This window comes from Lutra lutra, chromosome 1 (assembly GCF_902655055.1).
Source record: "Lutra lutra chromosome 1, mLutLut1.2, whole genome shotgun sequence".
In the NCBI taxonomy this organism is placed as follows: Eukaryota; Metazoa; Chordata; class Mammalia; order Carnivora; family Mustelidae; genus Lutra; species Lutra lutra.
This window is the reverse complement of record NC_062278.1, coordinates 47852014-47874242: the sequence shown is the minus strand read 5'-3', so window position 1 is coordinate 47874242 and position 22229 is coordinate 47852014. Positions and strand designations below refer to the sequence as shown.

At 37.7% G+C, this 22229-nt stretch overlaps 1 protein-coding gene across 2 annotated transcripts in view; it reads left to right on the top strand.

Annotated features, from left to right (window-relative positions):
• Positions 1 to 22229, top strand: part of DCBLD2 (discoidin, CUB and LCCL domain containing 2) — a 95564-nt gene that overhangs the window by 53168 nt on the left and 20167 nt on the right. For both annotated transcript variants that reach the window (XM_047722859.1, XM_047722852.1), the window contains 4 exons: positions 17208 to 17259; positions 19481 to 19553; positions 19875 to 20008; positions 21647 to 21687. In XM_047722859.1, coding sequence (XP_047578815.1) covers positions 17208 to 17259; positions 19481 to 19553; positions 19875 to 20008; positions 21647 to 21687 — 300 coding nt within the window. The remainder of the gene's footprint in view (positions 1 to 17207; positions 17260 to 19480; positions 19554 to 19874; positions 20009 to 21646; positions 21688 to 22229) is intronic.

Sequence of the window (22229 nt, the reverse complement as noted above, 5' to 3'; positions counted from 1 at the left end):
TGGAGCCCAACATGGAGCTGGATCCCAGAACCCCGAGACCACAACCTGAGCCAAAATCAAGAGTTGGCTGCTTAAGCAGCTGAGCCACCCAGGTGCCCCTTGCTAACATTCTTGAAAATAAATATCCCTTCATTTAAAAAAAAATTTTTATATATTGTATTTAAATTATGGAGCTTCTTTGTTCCACAGAAAACTGAACGTCCTATATTAAAGTTTAAGATTTGACAGTGATCTCAGGTAACAGAATCAGTATGGTGTAGACTTACATATGTCTGCCAGATTTCAAGTGGTTATGTCACTATTTTATATGAATCTTAGATATCAAAGTTCTTTGAAATATCTACCATAATCTGGAACTTTTTTTTTAAGATTTTATTTATTTATTTGACAGACAGAGATCACAAGTAGGCAGAGAGGCAGGCAGAAAGAGAAGAGGAAGCAGGCTCCCCGCAGAGCAGAGAGCCCGATGTGGGGCTCGATCCCAGGACCGTGGGATCATGACCTGAGCCTAAGGCAGAGGTTTTAACCCACTGAGCTACCCGGGCACCCAATCTGGAACTTTTTTATAGTAAAGGCATAATCATGGGAATTCCTCATTTCACACCTCTTTCCTGAGTTTTTACTTAGGTTTCTGTGTATACTTGCTTCCTCTAGAAAGTATTTGTTTTATTTGAAGTTATAAGTGAATTGGCTGGGTGCCTGGGTAGCTCAGTGGGTTAAGCCTCTGCTTTTGGCTCAGGTCATGATCTCAGGGTCCTGGGATCAAGCCCGGCATCAGACTCTCTGCTCAGTGGGGAGACTGTTTTCCCCTTCTCTCTCTAACTACTTGTGATCTCTGTCTGTCAAATAAATAAATAAAATCTTAAAAAAAAAAAAAAGTCAATTGGCTAAATCCAAGGGAACCCTGGGTGAATTTCTTACCATTTCTTCTTGGGTGGCCTTTCAGACACAATTTCTTTTAATGACTCATTCATCTGAATGCTGATTGGTTTGGGTTTGAGAGCCTGTTTGTTTCCATCCAGAAAACTTTGCTGCCACACTGAATTCTATGAATACTTTCAAGGAACATCACTATGTGTCCCCAGCTTAGCAACCTAGTTAGAAATTTAGAGTATTTGGGAATGAAAAGATTGTGAAAAATTTTGCTACAACAGCTTCTTTGTTTGTTAAACTCTCACAAACACTTGCTAATGTTATGCTATGTATTGTTGATAGAGTCATGATTTTGTGTGACGTAGATTAATTTTCATGCCTTTATGCAAGAACACATGGCAAAATTACATTTCCTTCAGTGCTGTATTTCCTGAAATATGCCTAGCACTGGGAAAACAGCAGTATAAATAAGGGACAGTTATTCCTTCATGGAGCTTACAGTACACGGTTGGGAAAAAGCATTAAACATATAGTAGAAGCTCAGTTCCAGTTATGGCAAGGAGTATGATGAAGGGAAAGTTCCAACAATAGGCCAGAAGGGTGGGAGGAGTGGGAGATCATAAAGAGCCTAACTTTTACAGGAAGTCACTTTTAAGCAGGGACCCAAGGATTAATTGGGAGGTTCTAGATGGACAAGAAGGAAAAGGAAACTATTCTAGGGAAGAGAATAACAGATGCAAAGACCCTGTGGTGGGAAGGAGCTTTGGAGGAGCAAGAAAGGAAGCTGGCACAGCTAAGGTGGAATTGACTGTTTGGTGAGTAGTTCATGTTATTCAGGGCCTTGTAGAAAATGTCAGGGTTGGAGCTTATTCCTAAGAATTATGGAAGCTGTTAGAGCTGAGTAGTGATATGATTGGACTTGTTTTTGTTTATTCTTACGATCTTCTCTGCTCTGTGAAAAGTGGGTTGAAGACAGGAATAATAGTAGGGAGTCCAGTGAAGAGGCTATTGGAGGACTCTGGGTCAGAAATGATTGAATTAAGAGGTCTTATTATAAATGTAACTCTAGAATTAAGCCAGATTCTAATCCTTTCTAAAGACTTGAGAAACAGACCTGTCTGCTACAAGAAAACATTTCAAAATACTAAGATTCTTCCTACATGATTTTCAGTTGTAGTAGGAGGCTTTGGACACAAAGCCGCCCTTTTGTATGAATCGGAACTCCTTGAATACCCAGGTTGTGTTTAGGGCACTTTACTTGGTGTCCTCTTCACTTTTGTGTCCACTTTTCATAACTTTCATGGTTTTATTCCTCTCAGTTAGTTTTATTGATCTTTGAGCAGTACTATCCAGTCTTTTCCATTACCAGTTATCTCTTAATTTTTACCTGTAAATCTCAGTTTTGAAAGATTATATCTGCCAGTGAAAGGAACTTTTTCTTTTTGCCCATTGGGTTGCAAGGAAATACAAAACAACTATTATTAACATGTGCAGTAATTATTAGAGGATTGGTATTTTTTACTCCGGGTTGGTATAATTATATCAAATTCCAGCTAGACTTTCTGAAATTGAAATTTTTTTTTTTTTAAACATGTTTATTTTTTTTATTTTTTTTATTTTTTCAGCATAACAATATTCATTATTTTTGCACCACACCCAGTGCTCTATGCAATCCGTGCCCTCTACAATACCCACCACCTGGTGCCCCCAACCTCCCACCCCCCACCCCTTCAAAATTCTCAGATCGTTTTTCAGAGTCCATAGTCTCTCATGGTTCACCTCCCCTTCCAATTTCCCTCAACTCCCTTCTCCTCTCCATCTCCCCTTGTCCTCCATGCTATTTGTTATGCTCCACAAATAAGTGAAACCATATGATAATTGACTCTCTCTGCTTGACTTATGAAATTGAAATTTTTTTAAAGATTTATTTTTTTTTAATTTTTTAAATTTAAATTCAATTAACATACACTGTATTATTAGTTTCAGAGGTAGAGATCAGTGATTCATCAGTCTTATATAATACCCAGTGCTCATTACATCACATGCCCTCCTTAATGTCCATCACCCAGTATCCGCATCCCTTTTCCCCCTCCCCTCAGTTTATTTTCTACGATTAAGAGTCTCTTACAGTTTGTCTCCCTTTCTGATTTCATTTGGTCTTATTTTTCCCTCCCTTCCCCTGTGGTCCTCTGTTTTGTTTCTTCGATTCCACATGTGAGTCAGATCATCTGATTGACTTATTTTGCTTAGCATAATACCCTCTAGTTCAATGACAATCTACATTGTCACAGATGGCAAGATTTCTTTTTTTGATGGCTAAGTAGTATTCCATTTTACATATATACCACATCTTCTTTATCCATTCATCTGTTAATGGACTTTTGGGCACTTTCCATAGTTTGGCTTTTGTGGACATTACTGCTATAAACATTGCAGTGCAGGTGCCTCTTTAGATCACGACACTTGTATCTTTGGAGTGGGTACCTTATAGTGCAGTTGCTGGGTTGTAGGGTAGCTGTATTTTCAACTTTCTGAGGAACCTCTGTGCTATTTCCCAGAGTGGTTGCACCAGCTTGCATTTCCACCGAAAGTGTAAGAGGAGGGCTCCCCTTTCTCCGTGTCCTTGCCATCATCTGTCATTTCCTGACTTGTTAATTTTAGCCATTCTGACTGATGTGAGGTGATATCTCATTGTGGTTTTGATTTGCATTTCCATAATGCCAAGTGACATTGAGCATTTTATCATGTGTCTGTGATGTTGAGTATTTTATCATGTGTCTGTTGACCATCTGTATGTCTTCATTGGAGAAATGTCTTCATATCTTCTGCCCATTCTTGATTAGGTTATTTGTTTTTTGGGTGTTGAGTTTGATAAGTTCTTTATGGATTTTGGATACTAGCCCTTTATCTGGTAAGACATTTGCAGGTAGATATCTCCCATTCTGTCAGTTGTCTTTTGGTTTTGTCAACTCTTTCCTTGGCTGTGCAGAACCTTTTTATCTTGATGAAGTCCCAATAGTTCATTTTTGCTTTTGTCTGACAAGAAGTTGCTGTGGCTAAATTCAGAGGTTTCTGCCTTGTCCTCTAGGATTTTGGTGGATTCTTGTCTCATATTTAGGTCTTTCATCTATTTTGAGTTTATTTTTCTGTATGGTGTCAGAAAGTGATCTAGTTTCATTCTGCATGTGGCTGTCCAATTTTCCCAACACCATTTATTGAAGAGACTTTTTTCCATTGGACATTCTTTCCTGCTTTGTCAAAGATTAGTTGACCATAGACTTGAGGGTCTATTTCTGGGCTCTCTATTCTGTTCCGTTGCTCTATGTGTCTGTTTTTGTGCCAGTACCATACTGTCTTGATGATGACAGCTTTGTAATAGAGCTTAAAGTCTGGAATTGTGATGCCACCAGCTTTGGTTTTCTTTCTCAACATTACTTTGGCTATTTGGGCTCTTTTCCTGTTCCATACAAATTTTAGGATTATTTGTTCCAGCTCTGTGAAAAAAGTTGATGTTTTGATAGGGATTGCATTGAGTGTATAGATTGCTGTAGGTAGCATAGACATTTTAGCAGTATTTGTTCTTCCAATCCATGAGCATGGAATGTTTTTCCATTTCTTTGCGTCTTCCTCAATTTTTTTTATGAGTTTTATAGTTTGCTGAGTACAGATCCTTTTCCTCTTTGGTTAGGTTTATTGCTGAGTTCCAGTAATTTGGGGGTGGCGTCTTTTGGATATCCACATAGAGTATCATGTAATAGGCAAAGAGTGGGATTTTGACTTCTTTGCCAATTTGGATGCCTTTTATTTCTTTTTGTTGTCTGATTACTGAGGCTAGGATTTCTAGTACATTGTTGAACAGTGGTGGTGATAGTGGACATCGTTGCCATGTTCCTGACCTTAGGGGAAAAGCTCTCAGTTTTTTCCCATTGAGAATGATATTCACTGTGGGCTTTTCATATATGGCTTTTGTAATATTGAGGTGTGTTCCCTCTATCCCTATACTGTGAAGAGTTTTAATAAACAAAAGGGGTGCCTGGGTGGCTCAGTTGGTTAAGCATCTGCCTTTGGCTCAGATCCCAGGGTCCTGGGACTGAGCCCCACATCAGACTCCCGCTCAGCGGGGACCCTGCTTCTGCCTCTCCCCCACCCCACTCATGTTCTCTCTTGCTTGCTCTGCTATCTTTCTCTCTCTCTCTCTCTCTCTCTCTCTCTCAAATAAATAAATTTTTTAAAAGGGGAATAGGAGATCTTAGTTTTGTCTGGTCCCGGGAATTCAGCTAGATTGCTGTCAAATCATTCAGAACACTGTAAACCCAACCTCAGATCTAAGAAAGGAATTGCTGGAATCCTACAAATAGAAAAGCGACCACTTTCTGCAAGAATGGCAAAATGGAAAAACTCATCTCAAAAAAGAGAACAAGAGGGACCTGATCAATATGGATATAAGTAAGATGCCAGAACTGGAGTTTAGAAAAATGAATATAAAGATACCAGCTGGGCTTGAAAAAAATCATTGAAGACACTAGAGAATCCCCTTCTGGAGAAATAAAAGAACTGAAATCCAATCAAGTCAAATCAAAAAGGCTATTCATGAGGTACAATAAAAAATGGAGTCTGTAACTGCTAGGATAAATGAGAAAAGAGAATTAATGATATAGAAAACAAAGTGATGGAGAATAAGGAAGCTGAGAAAAAGAAAGATAAACAACTACTGGATCATGAGGGGGAGAATTCAAGAGACAAGTAATACCGTAAAGTGAAACAATATTAGAATATTTGGGATTCCAGAAGAGGAAAGGCAGAGACAGGGAGACAGAAGGTATATTGGAGCAAATTTTAGCAGAGAACTTCCTAATCTGGGGATGGAAATAGGCATTTAAGTCCAGAAAACACAGAGAAACGCCCCTCAAAATCAGTAAAAATAGGTCAACAACCCAAGATATAGTAGTGAAGCTTTCAAATCTCAGAGACAAAGAGAAAATACTGAAAGAAGCTTGGAACAAGCTTGGAACAAGGTCCATGACCTATATGGGTAGAAACATTAGATTGGCAGCAGACCTATCCTTAGAGACCTGGTAGGCCAAAAGGATAAGCACGATATATTTAGGAAGCTAAATGAGAATGCAGGCAGCCAAGAATACTTTATCCATCAAGTCTGTCATTCCAAATAATAGTAGAGATTTAAAAAAACTTCCAGGACAAATGGAAGCTAAAAAAATTTGTGATCAGTAAACCAGCCCTGTAAGAAATATTAAAGGAGATCTTTTAAGCGAGGAGAGAGCCCAGAAGTTAACATAGACCAGAAAGGAGCAAGGACAATGTACAGAAACAGAGGCTTTACAGGTAATATGGTGGCACTAAGTTCATGTCTTTCAGTAGTTATTCTGAATGTAAATGGGCTAAATGCCCCAATCAAAAGACACAGGATATCAAATTGGATAAAAAAGCAAGACCTGTTGATAAGCTATCTGCAAGAGACTCATTTTAGACCCAAGGACACCTCCAGATTGAAAATGAGGGGGTGGAAAACCATTTATCATGCTAATGAACATCAAAAGAAAGCTGGGGAAGCAATGCATATATCAGACAAATTAGATTTTAAACCAAAAGAGATAAGCAAGTACACTATATGGTAATTAAACAGTCTATCCAACAAGAAGATCTAACAATTATAAATATGTATGTCCCTAACCAGGGAGCAGCCTATTAGATAAACCAGTTAATAATAAAAGAAACATATTGATAATAATAGTAGGGGACTTTAACACCCCACTTATGCAATAGACAGATCTTTGAAGCAGATCACAACAAGGAAACAAGGGCTTTGAATGACACACTGGACCAGATGGACTTCAAAATATTCAGAACATCCCATCCTAAAGCAACAGAATACACACTCTTCTGAAGTGCACATGGGACATTCTCCAGAATAGGTCACATACTGGGTCACAAGTCAGGGGTCAAAAGGTACCAAAAGATTGGGATCACTCCCTGCATATTTTCAGACCACAGTGCTTCGAAATTTGAACTTAATCACAGGAGGAAATTTGGCAAGATCTCAAATATATGGAGGTTAAAAGTATCCTATTAAGAATGAATGGGTCAACCAGGAAATTAAAGAAGAATGAAAAAACCTATGGAAACAAATGAAAATGAAAACACAACTGTTCAAACCCTTTGAGATACACCAAAGATGGTCCTAAGAGGGAACTCTGTAGCAATACAAGCCTTTCTCAAGAAACAAGAAACCCAACATTACTCCTAAAGGAGCTGGAGAAGGAACAGCAAATAAAGCCTAAGCTTAGCTTGAGACGAGAATTAATAAAGATTAGAGCAGAAATCAATGATAGAGAAACCAAGAGAATCGTAGAACAAATCAATGAAACTAGAAGCTTGTTCTTTGAAAGAATTAATACGATCGATAAACTGCTAGCCAGTTTTATCAAAAACAAAGGGAAAGGGCCCAAATGAATAAAATCATGAATGAAACAGGAGAGAGCACAACCAATACTGAGGAAATACAAACCATTATTAGAACATATTATGGGCGACTATATGCCAACAAATTAGGCTAGCTGGAGGGAATGGATGCATTCCTAAAAACGTATCAACTACCAAAACTGAAACAGGAAGAATTAGGAAAACTTAACAGATCTGTAACCAGCAAGGAAATTGAGGCAGTAATCAGCAACCTCCCAATAAACAAGAGTCCAGGGCCAGGGGGCTTCCCAGAGTTATTCTTCTCAAACATTTGAAGAAGTGATATCTATTCTTCTCAAGCTGTTTAAAAAAAATAGAAAGAAAAACTTCCAAACTCTTTATATGAGGCCAGTATTACCTTGATCCTAAAACCAAAGATCCCACCAAAAAGGAGAATAACAGACCAATATCACTGATGAACATGAATGCAAAATTCTCACCAAGATACTAGCTAATAGGATCCAACAGTACATTTAAAAAATTACCATGACTAAGTGGGATTTATTCCTAGGCCATAAGTGTCGTTCAACATCTGCAAATCAATCAGTGTGATAGACTACATAAAAGAAAGAACAGGAACCATATGATACTTTCAATAGATGCAGAAAAAGCATTTGACAAGAAAGCATCCTTTCTTGAAATTGAAACTTTTATTTGAAAATTGAAAAAATATGTAGACCCTAGAGATGTCCTAGACCTCATATTAGCAACCATTCGTGAGAAGGTCTATTGAGAGAAATTCCCAAGTTACTGCTGGTCTTACTGAGACAAGCAAAACCAGTTATTCAGAGGTCCAGAGTCAGTAAGTCAGATCTTTTTATCTAGTTAGTAATAAAGGAGACTGACATTTTCATTCTAAAATGTAAAATTAAAAACATTTACCACTGGATTTGAAAAATAAATTTTATAGGTGAGTGATCCAAATACTTGGTTTTGAATCTGTTTAACATTAACCAGTTTCTAGGGAAAACACATTTGTAGGATGACTCTGGACAATAATGTTTAAGTTATTTTAGTTAAAGAACAATGAGCTCAGAAGACATATCTATATTTGCATTGAAAGCTTCAAGTCCTTTAAGGCAGCCTCTGTTATGTACCATAAATTGATGGGAGTAGATGTATGTGTCTTAGTTACACATGCAGCTAAGAAGTGATAGTCAGTACTTCTTTCGTAGAACATGACATCATCCGTAAAAAGTAATGTTAAACCTCTTTATTTCAGATTTTACCAGTCCATAATTTTGTAGTGGTCATACTTTTGTAGGTTTGTGCTTTTTTAGTAGGAAAAAATAGTAAATAGTTTAAAATTTCATGTGAAATAAAATGAGCCAAGGTATATACTAATGAACTTTCTAACTGGAATTTACCAACACTTTCTTCATTGCCTCCTGAACCCTTAGAATCTGAGAGCCATCTGTTTATGCCTTACAAACAGCTGAGCCTGGGAAATATTCCCATTTGACAGGATTATTGTTATATGTTAGGTTTATTATTATTATTATGTTCAGTTAGACAGCATATAATACATCATTAGTTTTTGATGTAGAAAGGAAACAGCAAAACTAAGAGGCAACCCACGGAAGGGAAAAGATATTTGCATATGACATTACAGATAAAGGGGTGGTATCCAAGATCTGTAAAGAACTTATCAAACTCAACACCCCAAAAAAACTAATAATCCAGTCAAGAAATGGGCAGAAGACATGTACAGACATTTCTCCAAAGAAGACATACAAATGGCCAAGAGACACATAAAAAATGTTCAGCATCACTAGCCATCAGGGAAATACAAATCAAAGCCACAATGATATACCACCTCACACCAGTCAGAGTGGCTAAAATTAACAACTTAGGAAGCAACAGATGTTGGTGAGGATGCAGAGACAGGGAAACCCTCCTCTGCTGTTGGTTGGAATGCAAACTGGTGCAGCCACTCTGGAAAACCATATGGAGGTTCCTCAGGACATTAAAAATAGAAGTACCCTACAACCCAGCAGTTGCACTACTGGGTATTTGACCCAAAGATACAGATGTAGTGAAAAAAAGGGGCATCTGCACCACAATGTTCATAGCAGCAATGTCCAAAATTGCTAAACTGTTAGGTTATTTTTAGAATTAACACCAATAGTTTAAAAGTTTTCTGATTGCTACCTTCTTTAACCACATTTTTTTGGCAAATACTTACCATTTTTTCCATCTTATATTAGATTAAATCAACTTGTAAATGAAACAGGGTAGAATATAGAACTACTTTCTAATAGAGTCCAGATTTCTATAACTAGTTGTTTTGTTTTTGGTTTTATTTTGTTGGGTTTTTTCATGAGATGCTTTTGGTTTTAAAAATAGAGCGTGAGTTATTTAAGATTGCTTGCTCCCTTAATTATATAGTAATTTTATGGGAATCTTTGAATTCTGAGTACATTTAGCTAGGTTTCTATTTTTAGCGTTTTTATTGTTCCTTATTTTTGTTGTGGTAGCCGACATTTAAAAACTCTTGAATTCTTAAGATTTTTATTAATGAATTTCAGTTTATATGCACAGGTTTTTTTTGTTTTTATTTACACACAAATTAATACTATGTTTATGTATGTAATATACATACAGAAAAATGTGTTTTTTTGGTGTCCGTTTGTGCTGACCAATTAAGTGTTGACAATTTTTCAGAGAAAGAGCACTTTAAAACAGTCTGTTAAGAGAGTGTTAACCCAAAGAGGCTATTCAGTTTATGGGATAGAATTTATTACAGGGACACCTGGGTGGCTCAGTCGGTTAAGCTGCTGCCTTCAGCTCATGTCATGATCCCCGGGTCCTGGGATGGAGTCCCACTTTGGGCTCCTTGCTTGGCAGGGAGCCCGCTTCTCTCTCTGCCTCTGCCTGCCACTCTGCCTGCTTGTGTGCTCTCTTTCTCTCTCTGACAAATAAATACACAAATAAATAAAATCTAAAAAAAAATTTATTGCAAGTGCAGGTAACCTGAAGGGCCTTAATGATTTTAGTGTTTTGTGTTTCATTTTTTTAGTGAATTAGGAATGCTGTGAGGGGACTGAATTTGTGTTTCTGTGGTGTCTTACGTTATCCAGTGACATATTCTTTCACTGCTGCTCTTACTGATGTGTTCATTAGCACCCTAAATACTGTGTAGGTCACAGAGGAATTTTAATATTTTATAATCTTTTAATATTCCTAATGTCACATATATTTTATATAAAATCTTAGATTTTAATGTCCTATGACTTTTAATATTCTTGTCTTTGTTTTTTAATGCATACATGCAGGAACTTAGGTATGAAGAGGGTTTGATTCACCATGTGTACCTTATGGCCTGACTACATTGTTTATTAGACAACCGAGTCATGCCTGCATCATCCATAAGAAAGCATGACTATTTTCACCTGAGCTCCTACTATAGATTCAGCTTCCATAGATGACATTGTAATATTTCTAAGAGAAACATAGATTTAATCTCTACTCTCAGTATGTAAAAGGAGAGAAGATATAAAAAGCCTCCTATAGTATCAGCCACTGAGTAAATGTTATTTAACTCTGAATCACAATAAATTATGTTCTATTCCATATGTAAATTTCATTCACTAAATGGCAGATGGTACGTTAATACCAGGTTCCTATTATGGAAACAAGGGATTATGCCCAGGGTCACATGGTAATATTGGCTGGAGCAACACAATGAGTCTTGTCCTCCATCCTGTAGCCCTTGAACAAAGTAGCATCTATAATACAAGGTTGCTGACAAAGTGTAAATTAGGAAGGCATGAAGTTCATATTCCTCAGGCTCTGGGAAATTTGTTATTTAAAGAATATTAGAGCAAATAAAGAAGAAGAATATGCATTGTCTTCATTTATTTTCTTCTTTGGGGTAAATAAATATGGTAACTTATAGTACTTTATGTTTTCTTGAATTAGAATAAATTTAGGCACTCAGGCTTCCTTCCTTTAGAAGTAAATGGCTTCAGCTGCACAAAAATTATACCCAGCAGTTAATGTAGTCAATGCTAACACTGCTGAGAGTTTTTTCAGTTCATTCAGTAACACAAAACAGGGTATTAATTGGGGGAAGATCTAAATCTATTTCATAATTCTGCTGTCTCAGAAATAGTGCTGTCAATCAAAAATATTTCTGATATAGTAACCAATATGCTATTTTTAATTAATTTATGAACTTATAAAATATCACATTTCTGTGATGTTATGATGGGCTAACATTAGATGTCATGTTTAAATAAATATTTCATGGCCTGTGCAGTTATTAGGTATTAGAAAAATGTTTAATTATACTTAAATTTAAAAAAATTGTTTTAGGACATCAATTATGGCTGATAGTAATATTACTAAGTTGGGAGCTGTCTTAGAATATCTAAATGTTGGTGTTTTTGTTAAAAAATGTTGAAATCTTTCATCCTGTTGATTGTTGACCTGCCGTTTTTCTGTGTTTTCTCATATTCTTCATCACAATTACATTTTTTGCCTTCGCAACCCCACCTCAGGCCTGCCTCCTCTAGAAAGCCCTTTAGGGTCAAGAGAGGCAGCAGATACTAGGGAGCTTCCTAGAGGGACTACGATTACACTCACTTTGGGGTAGTCTGTACTGCAGAGACTAGTGTAGAATCTACACGATGGATGCCAGTTCTCCTTCAGGTTTCACAAGGGGAAGAATAGAATGCCAGTCAGCTTCGGCAGAACCCTGAGGGCATTCTGTGTCCTACTGCTGTCACTCTCTATGGCCCAGAGCACCCCAATGAAGTATACTGTCTTTTAGTGTTTTCTGTAGCAGTAAATACATTATAAATACCCTCTTTTTATGTATAATATTTGATTAAAAGATGTATTAAGTCCCATGCAGAACCTCTTAGTTGAGAAGGGAATAAACTATATACTGCCTTTCACCTTGAAAGTGAAACTGATTTTCTGGCGTTGCAGGACATCTTACAGTGGGTCCAGCATGACAGTTGGCTTGACAATGGTGCTTTATCAGTGCTAATTATTGAAATCACTGCCTAAGCACTTTATGGAGAAAGAAGTTCATCTTTCAGTTTGCTCAGGCCAGAAACCTTAGAGTTGTTGACTCCCTCAAACTTTATGTTCATTAGCCACTTCTCAGAGTCTTTATGTACATGTATCAGCTTCTGACCACATCAACACCTCCTGCTGCCACTGCCATTCAGGTTATCTACCTCTACCTTGGCTATGACCAGAGATGTTTTCGCTGACCTTTCTTTCTGTCCTTTCTCCCCTTCACCCTACTCTCAACCTGATGGCGAGTATGATCCTATTAAAATGAGGGTCTCTTCTCACTTTGCTCAGTGTCCTTACCTCCAGGGCCTTATAGGAGATGGCTTCTCACTCCTCTCTGACTTCAGCTCTTAATCTTCTTTCCCTTGTTCGCTGTGGCAGCAAACATGCTAAGTGTGCTTCTTGCTCAGGGCCTTTTGTGATTCCCTCTGCCTATCCTTGGTTATCCCCACACCCTTGGCTCACTCCCTCACCTGTTTTAGAGTTTTATTTACCTGCCACCTTCTCAGTAAGATCTGTCCTGTGTTCCTTAAAATCGCAACCCCTTAACTTTTCCTACCTGCTTTTGTTTCCTTATTTTTTTCTAATGTATTTATCACTTGTAAAGATAGTGTCTGTTTCTTATTCATACTATTTTCTCTTATCCCTCCCACAGGTGCCCTTTCTGTATGCAGAGATTCTTTATCTCTAGTGCCTAGAACAACACCTAGTCATCATAATACATACTTACTAAATATTTGTTGAGTGAATAAATGAACGAATGAATAAACAAGCAAACTGCCAGTCCTGGCTCTTTTTCTAGGCTTTATTTCATCCCTCAATGCACATGTGCTCTATATAAAGAAAAATTGTGACTACTTTTATGATGCTTCTTTTTCTTCACTTTTAAAGCTTTTATTACACCATACATTTCACCTACTCAAAATACATAGTTCATTGATTTTCAGTATATTTACAATTGTGCAGTCATCACCATAGTCAATTTTAGAACATTTTCATCACCCCAGAAGAAGCTCCACAGTCACTAGTGGTCACCCCTTTCCCTACCCCTTAACTCTCTCCCTCTCTAGTCTCTAGGTAACCACAGATCTACTTTTCTCTATAGATTTACCTGTTTTGGATATTTCATATAAATGGAGTCATATAACATGGGGGCTTTAGTGGCTGGCTTATTTCACTCAGCATGTTTTCAGAGGTCATGTTGTAGCATATATGAGTACTGCATTCTTTTTTGTGGCAGAGTAATATTCTGTTGTGCAGATATACCAGATTGATCCATTCATTAGTTGATAAGCATTCATGTACAAGTGTTTAATGGGCATATATTTTCATTTTGGGGGGTATATTCTAGTAGTGGAATTGCTAGGTCGTATGGTATCTCTCTCTTTACCCTTTTTAAAGAAACTGCTAAACCGTTTTTCTAAAGCAGCTACACCATTTAAAAATCTCTCAAGAAGTACATGCAGGTTCCAGTTGCTCCACATCCTTGTCAACACTTGTTACTATCTGTCCTTTTGATTCTAGACATCCCAGTGGGTATAACATGTTTCTCATTGTGACTTTGATTTGCATTTCCCTGATAGTTACGTTGAGTATCTTTTCATGTGCTTATTGGCCATCTGTATGTCTCCTTTGGAGTAGTCTATTCAGATCCTTTGCTCGTTTTTAAATTGAGTTGTCTTTTTAAAATCAAGTTGGAATAATTCTTTATTCTGGGTACTAGATCCTTATCAGATTATATAACTTGCAAGTGTTTTCTCCCATTGTGTGGATTACCTTTCCCTTTTATGATAGGATTCTTTGAAGCATAAAAGTTTTTAATTTTGATGAAATTCAATTTATGTATTTTTGTGTGGCTACTTATGTTTTTGGTATCATAGCTAAGAAAACATTGCTTAATTCAAGGTCAAGATTTATACCTACAGTTTCTTCTAAGAGATATAGTTTTGGCTCTTAAATTTAGATCCCCTTTAATTTTTGTATGGGATCTTGAGGTTGGGGTGCAATTTCATTCTTCTGCATGTGGATATCCTCGTGTCCCAGCACCATTTGTTAAAGAGCCCATTCTTCCTTCCCACTGAATTGTTTCGGCATCCTTATCAAAATCAGTTGACTTTAAATCTAGAACTTACTTCTGGACTCTCACTTCTGTTCCATTCATTACAACTTCTTATACATTGCTATCAGAAGGCTGTGAGGCAGATGGTTTCTTTTAATCTGTATTCATCTTGCCTAAGCTGTGTTATTAGCTGGGAGTCTTGTAGTAATAGTGGTTTTCTGGAAGGCTGTTTACTTGGGAAAAGCTTTCAGGAAAGACACATTTTAAAACATCTTAATTGCCGGCTTGAAGTTTTCTTTTCCTCTGTGGAGTTATAAAGCTTGGTATTTGTAATTGTGATTCTCTTTTTCTGTCTTTAGTGTTCTTGGCTCTCCTCATAGCTGTCCATTTTGAAATCTTATTTTTCTCCTAGCGATCTCTTTTGAGGCCCTGTGGAATTTGAAAGTGAGGTCAAGTGAGTTGCATACATTTGCATAGCATTATCTGGAGTTTCAGCGCTGCATGGATTTAGAATAAAGCACTGGTCTGATCAAGTATATCTGTAGCTGGCCAGCATTCTGGCACATGGCCTGAAAGTACTGAGGCCAACTGGCAGTCTTCTTGTGGTTTTGAATGCCACGCTGGACCACACAGGTACCTTTGCATCCCAGGCTATTACTTTTAGACATTCAACTTTTTTTTTTTTTTTAAGACATCAACTTTTAATCTTAGAAGTTAGAAATCCTGTTGGTAGAGCAGGAAAGTAGAAAATCAGTTCCAACTGATGCAGCGTGAAGATTGCCAGGAATAACCAGGGTATAGGTAATTCAGTCTACTTTTCTTGGTCACTCAGTCAGGTAGTCATGAACCCATATCCAGGCATCTTTTCTTCTAAACTCCTAAAACACAGATTTGATCATCATTCAAGTGCCAGTGGTGTATTAATCCATGTAATTGCTCTCAAATATCACTTTCTTTTTGGTATAACAGTTGTGCTCTAGTTCTTCCAAGACACATTTCATTTGGGTGATAATCACATAATTTCTTCAGAATTATAACATAATCAGTTATCTGTGCTTACTGTGGTAGCCATTAATTTAATTATATTATTAAATTATTCAGGTCACCTGGGTGACTCAGTTGGTTGAGCATCTGCCTTCGGCTCAGGCCATGATCTCAGGATCCTAGGATCGAGCCCCACATCAGGTTCCCTGCTCAGCAAGGAGCCTGCTTCTCTGCCTGCTGCCTTATATGCTTCTGCGTTCTCTCTTGCTTTCTGACCAAAGAAGGAAAAAGAAATGTAATGATTATTTGCATGCTGTCAGCATGCCAGGATGCCTGTGGGGTGTTATCTCAGTGTATTGTCACCCTCAGCACACTTGTTCGGCCAAGTATTTATATGTGAAATCACTTACCTTTGTGATTGCCTTATTAGGGCCTTCTAGGTTTACCTCCATACAAATTAGTCCATGACTGGGCTTAGCCAAACATGCCAACAGTCACAAACTTTTATTCTTCCCTTTATTCAATAAATGTCGATTGAAAGCCTCTTGTTATGCCATATGCTGTAATTGCTGCTGACAAAACAAAGGTGTCCATAGACCAGGCATCATGCAATGATACTTAGTACTGTACAGCTGCATCAGTGGATTGTTCTTCCATAACACATGGTACTTTGAGAACACATAATAGTCAACTACTCATTAAAACAACCAAAAAAACATAGGTGCCTACTGTGTGCTCAGGGTGTTTGACCTGTGAAGATGAGGAGCATCTGTAAGGAAGTGCCAGTTAAGCTAGCAAGATGAAGGGACAGTAGAAAGTCATGCCAGGTAAAGTGGGTAGCATGTGCCAGGGGAACCAAAGAAGGCTAGTATGGCAGGAACCCAGCACAGGTACAAAACCAGACTTAGACAGGACCAGGCTACCACTTCCAGACCTGTGGACTCTGTTGAGGACTTGGCCCTCTGTCCTAGAGCAGAAGGGTGATGTTGACCTGTTGGAACCAACAGCCACCTTTTCCCCAGCCTACAAAACTAAGTCTTAATGAAAGAAACAGGTTAGCTCCTATTCAGATTTGATTTCTGGATAGAAATGTTAAATTTTAAAGTTACTTCTTATTTAGATTAGTGTTTCTTCAACTTCAGTGTGCTTAAGACTTATCTGGAGCTTTTGTTAAAGCAGATTTTTGGGTCTCCACTGCCAGAGACTCTGTAAATCTGAATGGTGTTCAAGAATTTGAATTTCTGTTAGTTTGCAGAAGATAAACTGGTGCTGCTCGTCCTGGCCATGGACTAGATTTTCAGTATCTGTTCCTTAGAATAACAAAATTAATTCATCTTTCTTGTCATTGTTTTCGTTGTGTGTAATTAGCAGAGGATCACTTTTTAGTTATATAGTAATTTTCTTTTTTCAGGAGCTGTATTTTGTAGAAGTTATTTTAAGTCTATACATTATACTTACCTGTGTACCTTATGTATGTGTGTATATGTATGTCTGTATATGTATATAGACAACACAGAGGACTCTATGAGGAGGTGTGGTAACAAACAGTATAGGAGAGGCATCGCCCCAGAAATCAAGATACTTTAAACCAAAAAGAAATCATGACTAACAAAAACTTGTAGAAACTTACTAGTCCTACCTTGACAGCTGTTGAGATTTAAAATTTAGAACAATATCATTTGGGATTTGGAAACAATTGGTATTTCAGTAAGAAACATAAACATACATAAACATACATAAACCTATGTATTACTGAATCCGTTTTTTATTTTTGTTTTTCTAGATCTAATTACTTGCTTAGACACTGCATCCAGTTTTTTGGAACCCGAGTTCAGGTATGACCATATTTGTGACTTTTTTCCCCTTAAATATTACTCTTCATCCACTTCACCATTATTCTTAAACACTTATGATTAATGTGCATTATTGTATGTGTCACAGGTGTGACATATAATAATTATTCTAAGATATCAATAAATTACAGCTTATTTAAAGCCATTGAGTTACCATGTTTCAATTTTGCTTTAATTGTAACATTTGGATCTTTTCTATAATGAAAGTATTATAGTATGAAAGTAAAGTATTTTAATAATACTTTAAAAGTAGAACTGGTTGCTTTTAAAAATCTGGCAAAATTGCTAATGAAGTTAGAGGAGCTTTTTTTTTCTCCCTCAAAAAAGGGAAGAAAATGATTTAGGCTATGACAGAATTCTTCAGTCTTCTTGCCCAAGCAGCATTTCTACTACTGTTTCCCTGCTTTATATCCTTGTCTCTTGTCTGGACTGGGAAACCCTTCTATTTGATTTTCCATTTCTAACCTTTGCTGGCTTTTATTCTGCCGCTCACGTTGCTGCCAAATTTCATTCTAAAATAAATGCCTGATCATTCCCCTGCTTTAAAATCTTCGGGAGCTCCTTATTACTAAGACAAAATGCCATCCAGATTTCTTAGCCTGGGTTTCAGGATCTTTCACAGGTAGCCCTTGGACCATTTTTCCAGTCTCATCTTACGTACTTATGGATTCTTTCCACTGCTCTGAGCTCTCAGAACTTTTGCCCGGAATTGATTTACTCCACTCTGCTTGGCACATTTATTCTCATCTTCTAAGACCGGTCTCACTAACCTGCCCCCTACTTGCTACCACTTCCCAAAGAGCAGCCTTCATTGTGTCTTCAAAGAAAGTTCTCTGTCTGCATGATGGGTGTGCTCATCAGCACTTAGGGAAGATCTCGGTCAGCAGAGAGGACTCTGGCCTCAGTGTCTGGCACACAGCCTGCCACAGGGTCTTAGAGCCCCTGCTCTCCACTCCATCAGTAGCACCCACAGGCAAGCTGCCGATTTCTCTTGCCTGGACTGCGACGCCCCCAGCCCACTGAGGTCTCAGGGTTCCTCCCAGCTCTTGCTTCTCAGGAGCCAGAATAATCTTTTTCAGATTATGTGTATAAGCTTAAAATCCTTCATTTACTTAGAAATATATTCCCAACTCATTCCCATAGTCCACAAGGCTCTGCACGAAGCCTTAAACGAAAAGCCTAAACTTAACAGTTTAGTTTTCCAGAGCTCACTGTACTCTGCCCACATGGTCGTCCTCAGCTGAAGAATCAAACAGGTCACCTCTCCTTATGAACCTACTGTTCCATCCATTCGGGTGCATTTCCCTCCCTTTGCTGAGGCTTCACTTCCTCAAAGCCCCATTTCCCGACTTGGGCAGTGCAGAGCCCTGTGTAAGAGCATCGACTCTGGCGCCCCCATGCCACTTCCCAGTTTTGGGAGCTGGGCACACTGTTTCTCAGTTCCCTCATTTGTAAAATGAGGATAATACTAGTACCTACTATTGGGGTTCTTGTGTGGTTCCTGAGGTACTGAGAAGGCTGCCTGGCGCATACTAAATTTACTGAATGTTTGTATTACTTCGATTATGTTTGCTTTCTCCTAGCTATTTCATGGAGTGCCTTTTATTCATAGCAGAATCATAATCTGATTAATTACTCATAGAAGTGTTAGTTTAATGTCTTCCCCCAACCTCAGGAGTATAAACCCAGGGAAGACTGGGCCATGTTTATTTGGTTGATGTTTTGTAAACCCAGTACCTAGCACGGCCCAGCACTCAACAGACAACATAATAGACATTCAGGTAACTGTGTTGAGTGGGAGAAGTGAGTGAATGAGTGAATGAATGCCAAACATTTTTAAGTCAAATTGGATCAGTAGAGGGTTGGTGAAATAAATCGTGGTTTATCTACAAAATAGAACAGCATGTAGCTGTTAAATATAAATAGGTCTTATCGTAAAAATATGTCTGTCATTCATTATGAAGTAAAATAAAGCAGTATGTAGAATATGACACAATTATTTTAAATATGTGGGCGAAGAGGTTTTAAATGGATGGATGGAATAAAGTCTGAAAGGGCTTTTTAGAAGTGGTGCTTCTCAGGGTAGTGAGATTATAGTATTTGAATGAACTGAAAAATGAACTATGTGATTTTTTGTTGTTGTTCTTTCTCCCCAGTAAGTACAGAACTATTTTATACCCTTTAACTTGTTTTTATTTCACAGTAAGTACTGCCCAGCTGGTTGTCTGCTCCCTTTTGCTGAGATATCTGGAACAATCCCTCATGGATATAGAGATGTAAGTCTAAGCAACATAGACTTATGTTCAAGTTGTGATAGAACTTTCTTTTTTTTTAACTCCAGAATAGGTTGCTGTACCTACTCTATATATCTTTAATCTTGATTTATTTTCTGGGAATTATTTCTTTTTAGTATTATGTATGTGATATTTTATTCTTTTTCTTGTGCTACAAGTCTGTACTATGTTACCACATCAGTAGTCCTATGTCTATTGAGAAAACTGCCCCAGTTGACTCATTTCTTGAGGAAGCCTGAGTGTCTTGTTTATAAATTATCAAAGAAAATTAAATACTAATCTTTCGTTTTTCCTTTCCTCAAGTCCTCGCCCTTGTGCATGGCTGGTGTGCACGCAGGAGTAGTGTCAAACATTTTGGGTGGCCAAATCAGTGTTGTAATTAGTAAAGGTATCCCATACTATGAGAGTTCTTTGGCTAACAACGTCACGTCTGTGGTGTAAGTATCTACGTTATTGGTTATATAAGGAAGGGTGTGGGGCAGGAGTGGGATACCAGCTAGTTAGACCTCAGCAACGTCACTGTTAATGGTGTTCATGAAGCATTTGTGTGATGAGCATCCCATTTTTGTGTGCTTGTTGTCCATGTGTACTGAAGAGGACAGGCAGGGTCGCACAACTTGGCATGTTCTCCATCGCAAAGGTAGTCATTTAGAAGGATGACTTGTTCTTTTGTGAGTTTTGAAAATTCTAGAGTAAGGGTCTAAAAGTCTGTGGCCAAATTTTTACTTCATTTCAAAGATTAGAAGGCGTAACTACTCTGTTTCTTGTAGCCTGTTTGACCTAGATGGATTGAGGAGAACTGAAATGTTCTATAAATTAAATTTTGACATAAGTCAGAGGTAGTCATATTATGAATCCTCCTCTCCTCCAAAGAGGATATTTTAAGAGTGTATTTTTATGGTCACTACAGTGATCTGTTTTTTGAAACACAGACTAGGCATCAAAAGCAGGAAAAGTTGAAACATTAAATAGAAATGCAATACTTGGAATCTGTTTTGGTAAATCTTGCTTATTAGATGGGCTCAGTTCTGTAGACAATACTAAGCCTAATTGAAACCAGCTTCTCTTCAGAGATTCTGGGCCAGTTTTCATTCAGAAGATGAGAGCATGATCCATATCCATGACAGTATAAAACAGGAGTCACCAAACTTTTTCTGTAAAGCACCAGCTAGCAAATATAGTAGGCTTTATGGGCCAAATGTCCCTGTCACTTATCCTCTCTTGGTTCATTTAAATCTCTTTAAACATGTAGAAACCATTCTTCGCTTTCTGGCCCTACAAAACAGGCCATACATGAGCAAGCTATCATTTGCCCATTCCTGGTAGAGAGTTAGAAACCTTTCCTTCTCTTGGTTTCTTCTAGATGATTTTATGCAGACCTTATCATTCCTTTCTCCTCTTCTGCCTTTAGAAATAATTTTTTTGTCAGTTCTTTCTTTCATACTCTAAGGAAAAAATAAGGACAGGTTGCATCCACTTGTAATAACAGTTTGAATGTTGTGCTGAAGGCGGGAGCATACACTAATGGTTTTATCCCCTCAAGTTCTTTAGAGTCCTTGGTAAACTAGTCATGTGTCCCACGGCTCCATTCTCCCCAGCTGCATTTACTTGCCAATTCTTTGAAATCCACATGGGGTGCTGCATTATCACGCTGACACTTGTTCTTAGCTATATTTGTTTCCTGTACCAAATGCAGTCTCTCCTCTTTGTGGCCAGCTTTTTTTCTGTTTACCCCCAGGAAGCTTAAGCTTCATTCTCTGGGAATTACAGCATACTTGCAACAAAAGGAAATGATGCGGAAAAGCTCGAGGAATCAGTGTATTTCCACGAAAGATAAATAGAGGGCACATAGGCAGACTTGCAGAGAAAATTGTTTATGTTGATTTCAGAAGTTGTTCTGCTTTGAAATGAGACCTTTTTTTTTGGCTAAGAGCAGCATTAGTTGTCATATGTATGGCCATAGAATACCCTTAGTTCTTTATATTTTAAAACAAAAAGAAAAGAAAAAGTTTTACTAAGACAAATATGGGGAAGTCAGTATATGAGTGTCACCAAGAATAACTTTTCTTTTTCAGGGGACACTTATCTACAAGTCTTTTTACATTTAAGACAAGTGGTAAGCCTCTCATGGACTTTGTAACTTATTATAATGTGCATAATAATAAATATTATTTAAATACTATCATGCAATATGCCAATTGCTGGGGTTTTGGTGGGTTTTTTTTTTTTTGGCACCTTCTCATATATCACAATAATGTAATGGACGGAATAAACTGGAGGTTTTATATTAATTGGGAAATGATCATGTAAGCAAAGAGAGTTCCTTAGGAAAGGTGATTTTTTTTTTAGTATGTCTGAAGTAATTAATTCCACAGAAAATACTTACTGAGTGCCTTTGATTTGTCAGGCACTGTCCTGGTGCTAGTGAAACAAAAGTGAGCAGAATAAGCAAAATCCTCCTTTCTTGGAGCTTAAATACTGGTATTGAGAGATTGACAGTAAACCTTGGATAAATAAATTAACATATATGCTCTATATAATATTATAGAAGATACAGAGAAATAAGGAAAGAGGATAGGCAATGCAGGAGGGATTGGTTTTGAGTTTTAAGTGTGTCCGAGTAGGCCTTGTGGAAAATGTGACATCTGAGCAAACATC